The following is a 5348-nucleotide window of genomic DNA, read 5'->3' as shown; positions in this document are numbered from 1 at the left end:
ATATATATTTATTTATTTTTTTTAAAAAAGACTAAACTGTTAATTTGTGAAAAAAAGATCTGATTGTACTCAAAAACCCAGAGGACATACAGATTTGCCAACAAAAATTTATTTTTTTAGGCCTCTTAAGCACACGTGATTAATATATGGTTTGGTAGTTAAAAACTTACTATAAGCACTGATTTTTCCTCTGGCATGCAATTAACATAAATTTTCTATAAAAGCTACTTTGTTTTAAAGATGAAGGGAAAAACCCAACAAGCACTAAGAATTTTAGGTATGAAAAGAACAGAAAACAATCAAAGACTCTTTAGAGAGAGAGAAATAACACAGCAAAGGCAAAATCGTTTACCTAGCTGGGTGACAGAAAACAAACTGCTCCTTGGTTATAAGAGGCAATGGGGGAGGAAAGGTAAGGCTTTCTGCTACTTACGTCTACATTCAAAATGTCTACAATGGGATCCTCAGAAGGAAAGTTGGGCAATCTACTTCTGTAGTGATACTGCCTCAGAAACCCAAGGAGGAGTCGCTGTGAGTTGGGTCTGACTCAATGGCAAATAACAACAAACAACACAGTGGGATCCTAAACTACCTTTCCAGTCTGACCATCTCCTACTTCTTAAATATTCTACTCTGTGTCAAATGGATTAAATAACCTGCTGGGCTTTTTCAAAAATTTATGGCAGTTAGTGATACTAGTTAGAAACTAACCTAGACCAGAATTCAGGGCTGGCCTCTTCTCTGCACCTTTCTGTCTCCCTTCTGCAAACTGGCCAACTCTTCAGGGCCCACATGTTCAAAAGCCACAGGTACTTCAAGCTGGTCTTCATGGCTCATCACTTCTCTTTTCCTCAGAATAGTTCTTAACCTTACCGAAAGATTAAATCCCCCAGCCCTGTGGTCAATGCTTAAGTATTGAAATTATGCCTTCGGCATAGTCAGAATAAGAATCATGAAGGCATCAGTCATTTCAGGATAGGCTTACAATCACTTTAAATCTAAAGAGAAATTCCTAATCTGCATCCTTTCCCTGATCTCACTTCACTTTTTGTTTAAACAATTGCTTATAATACAAAATGGGTTAATTAGAAAAGTTCAAAGCTCCTTTCTAAACAAAACCTTTCTTTCAGGTAAAACAGATGATCAGGATACTCTAATCTAGAGGTCTGCACACTTTTTCTGCACAGGACCAGATAGAAAATACGGCTTTGTAGGCCATATGGTGTCTGTTGAAACTATTCAACTTTGCTACCATGGTGGTGAATGCAGTCAGAGGCCGGGTAGTTTGTTAACCCTTGTCTTATCCCACCTCTGAATCTGCATGCTTTTGTTGCAATTAAAATGCCTGTTCCTTCTCATGAGCTTATTCAAATCCAACCATATTGAAAATAAATAAATGTCTACCTTCTGATATTACCTAATTCTACTCATTTGTAAAGTAACTTTCCATAATATTTTACATACTTTACACATTTAAATTATCACTAAGTCTCCTTTCAAAGGAGGGAATTTATGTTAGGAAAAAGAAAGGAATGGGGTAAAGAGGTAAATGAGAAGAATTAATGCTAAGTCCCTTGATACACACACTTCTGGTAAAACAGGTTCTACTGCCAGACTATATTTCTGTAGTAATTCCACAATCCTGCATGCAAACACGTACCCTAAAACAATGCCTGCCACTCTATGTTGTTTATCACAAAAAGCCCAGCTAACTGAGCTTTGGTGGTGTAATACCTAAGGCACTTGACTGCTAACCAGAAGGTTGGTGGTTCAAATCAATCAGCCACTCCTCGGAAAGAAGGTTGGGCAATCTACTTACACAGAGATACCGCCCTGGAAACCCAAGGAGGGGTCACTATGAGTCGGAGATGACTAGATGGCACATAACAACAACAACAACTGCTAAAGAGAGGAGCCCTGGTGGCACAGTGGTTAGGTGCTTCGGCTGCTAACAAAAAGGCTGGTGGTTCAAACCTACCAGCCGCTCCATAGGGCAAAGATGTGCCACTCTGCTTCCGTAAGGATTTATTTTCAGCCTAGGAAATGCTATGAGGCAGTTATACTCTGTCCCATAGTGTTACTATGAGTCAGAATCAACTCGATGGCAATGGATCTGATTTGGTTTTTGGTAACTGTCAGAAAAAAAGCAAACCTTTTAGAATTCCAAGGGCATTGTTATCCAAGTGTGGTGTTTTCAAGGTTGTTAAGTGATGTAAAAGCACAACAATATAGTTCAACATTTAAAAAAAAAATTTAACCTCCTGTCCCCCAATAAAGTATTTTCTTTGACTACCAGGCTAATTTCTGGTATCCTAGCAACACCTAAGGATTCCTGTGTGTCACAAACACATACAGTAATAATAACAGAGGGAAAGTAGAGTGGTAAACTCAAAGCACCTACCAGGCCCAGCACCATCCTCCATTTTTCTCTTTTTCTTCTTTTTCTTTTTTGATTCTGAATCGGGAGGCTGTGTTGCTGCTTCCCCATTGGTTAAAATAGCAGATTTCTTGGGGATTTTTTTACTTTTTACATTTTCCAGTTTTTCTTTAGAAATGTCTCCATTTTGGGATCCTGACAAGTGCATATTCATAGACTGTTTTAGGGTTTTTTTATCTTTTCCACTTCTCATGGTTTCTTCAGGTAAGTCTCCATTTTGAGCTTCTGACAGGTTCACAATCGAGGCCCCTGTTTAAAAATAAAGAGGTTTACATAGGAACACTGAAATACTGAATGAGAAATTAAATTTTATAGTTTACAGAACTGAAGTTATTTAGCTTCTTCTTCCCATTCATGTACATTATTAAGACCACTTATAATTTTATGGTGTTCTAATAAAACAAAACTAAGCATCTTTAAGAAAAATGCTGCAAAGGAGAAAGCCTGCATTGAATTCTTCTTTTCAAAAGAACAAACCGTTATCATTATGGATAATGATGTCCCTGTTCAGGACAGGAAAACTTTACTGAGGGCATAGGGCACTCAGGCGATGGCAGTTACAAAACAAACATTTTAATATTAGATACCTGATAAATGTATGACTGATATATTGAAAACAGACATTGACATCTTATTCACATAACTACTGTTTCACATACACATATAACTCCAACATTCAACTCAACTTTCCTAGATGGCAGTGAGTTGAGAATACATTTGATGAAACAACTTATTTGTCCTAATATTTAACATATACAAATGTATGCCTCAGAATATCTTTACCAAAGTTTTCCTGTTTATATGTATCAAAAAAAGTAATCAGCACATTTTATTCAAATATTTATGTACAGCTACATTGAGTAGTTACACTGTTTTACTCAATAATAATAATAAAAAAAACCTCACTGCTGTCGAGTAGATTAAACTCATAGCGACCTCTCCTTGGGTTTCTGAGGCAGTATCACTACGGAAGTAGATTGCCCAGTCTTCCTTCTGAGGAGTGGCTGGTGGGTTTGAACCGCCAGCCTTCTGGTTAGCAGTCAAGTGCCTTAAGCACTAAGCCACCAGAGCTAGGAAACTGGATATATAAGGTGACTTCCAAACATACTTAAACTCACACAGCAGTCACCTCCAGCATTTCTTTCAAACAATTAATGTCTGTTGTATACCTAGTGGGGTGAGGCGCTTATCCGGAATGGAAAAGGTTAACAATAACTTCGAGATCGCTAGCTCACTCTCAGCATTGCAAACGACATTGACATTCCTGTAAATCTCTTTCACTTAAGTCTTTGTGCAGGGCATAATCATGTACAAACTGTTAAGGAATTATAATCCAGGGTTGGAAATGAGGGGAGTTTCTCGGTGAGAAACTTTTGCGTTCTCGGCGAGAAACAATTTGCGTTCGACGTGCGCTGAAGACTTTCAGAGCTGACTATCAGAAGTGCTGCAGAGGCCGAGAGAGCGAGAGGGTGGCGGGGAAGGAAGCTTTGTGAAGAGTGACACAAATACTTTCGAAGAAATATAGAAATGAAATAGACAATTTGGAAGGAAGGTGTGTGGGAATAAGAAAACTCCACATGTCTGGTTGGAAATGGAGGAGGGATGGAAGTGAGGTAGGGCTTGAAAGTGGCTCGGGGTTAGTATGTGGAAATGTATAAGTCCGGTATAGCTCGGAGTGCTCTCGGAGGCCTGGAAAGTTTCCCATTCTAACTCCGTAAGGAAAAACTAACGCTCAGAAGGCCAGCGGCAGATCTGGGGCCAAGCAGCCAGTCAGTACAGAACGCGACTTATCGCTGCTCCAAGCTACCTTTCCATGTGAGCAATCACAAGTGTTCTTGGGGAAGCAGTTCGCCAAACCGGAGCCGCGTGGGGTCTCAAATGGCACGACCCTTACCGCTCGACCCCGCAGTCGCGCTACAACCCTTTCAGTAACTGTAGCCACGGGGACCCTCAGCGCATCTCACCCTGTAGCTTTAGATTTCGTTGCCGCAATTTCAGGTTCCGCTTCTCAATCTTCTTGCGCAAGAGTTTCATCGGTAGGTGAGACATGATGTCGGAAGAACACCTTCACGCGGTACCGTAGCTCGAGTCCTGCATGCCAGGCAGACGGTACTTCTTCCGGGACGCATGTGCCCTCCTCCGCCAACCGGAAAGCGGAAATACGTCAAGAAAACTACCGGACCACTGAGAGAAAAATGCTTCCGGGGCGCATGCGCGACGGTACCTTTTGTAACCTAACTGGTTTCTGTGCTCCGCCCTTAGGGGACCGGAGACCTGGACAGGCATAGGGTTACGTTGAGATGGTTGTTGTTGTTGTTGTTATGTGCTGTCGAGTTGGCCCCGACTCATAGCGACCCCTCCTTGGGTTTCCGAGGCAGTATCACTGCGGAAGTAGGATTGCCCAACCTTCCTTCCGAGGAGTGGCTGGTGGGTTTGAACCGCCAGCCGTCTGGTTAGCAGGCAAGTGACTTAGCCACTATGCTACTAGAGTATATTAGAGCATTTGGGAGTATTGGGAGTTTAATATCAGAATTTAATATAAGGAGCTTAGTCTCGAGGGAAACTGAAGAGACAAGGCTAAGAGGAAAGAAATAAGGATTCTCCGTTTTTATGTTTCTACTGTTTTTGGACCCTGGACTATTTGGGAAGTTGAATAAAACCTGAACTTCGTATAGCAGTGCTTCCAAACTCAAGTTTGACCATGCTCCTCAGTGAGAAATACACCCCATGACCCTCGGTTCACATGCACGTATTTTTTTTCAAAACAACACATTTACACTTGGTTACACCCTGATAAGTAGCCCTGGTGGGATAGTGGATAAGGCATTAAGCTGTTAACCAGAAGGTCAGCAGTTCAAAGTCACCAGCTGCTCTGTGGAAAGAAAATGGGGCAATCTAATTCTGTTAAGAT

At 41.1% G+C, this 5348-nt stretch overlaps 1 protein-coding gene across 1 annotated transcript in view; it reads right to left on the bottom strand.

The window, feature by feature from the left end:
- DDX18 (DEAD-box helicase 18) overlaps window positions 1–4486 on the bottom strand; it is a 17807-nt gene extending 13321 nt beyond the window's left edge. The window contains exons 1-2 of the mRNA XM_007938115.1: window positions 4402–4486; window positions 2402–2686 (exon numbers count right to left, since the gene is read on the bottom strand). Coding sequence (XP_007936306.1) covers window positions 2402–2686; window positions 4402–4486 — 370 coding nt within the window. The remainder of the gene's footprint in view (window positions 1–2401; window positions 2687–4401) is intronic.
- Between the last annotated feature and the right edge of the window lie 862 nt (window positions 4487–5348).

This window comes from Orycteropus afer, unplaced genomic scaffold (assembly GCF_000298275.1).
Source record: "Orycteropus afer afer isolate SDZICR_OR568_19922 unplaced genomic scaffold, OryAfe1.0 scaffold00004, whole genome shotgun sequence".
Taxonomy (NCBI): domain Eukaryota; kingdom Metazoa; phylum Chordata; class Mammalia; order Tubulidentata; family Orycteropodidae; genus Orycteropus; species Orycteropus afer.
This window is presented reverse-complemented; position numbering and strand designations above follow the sequence as displayed.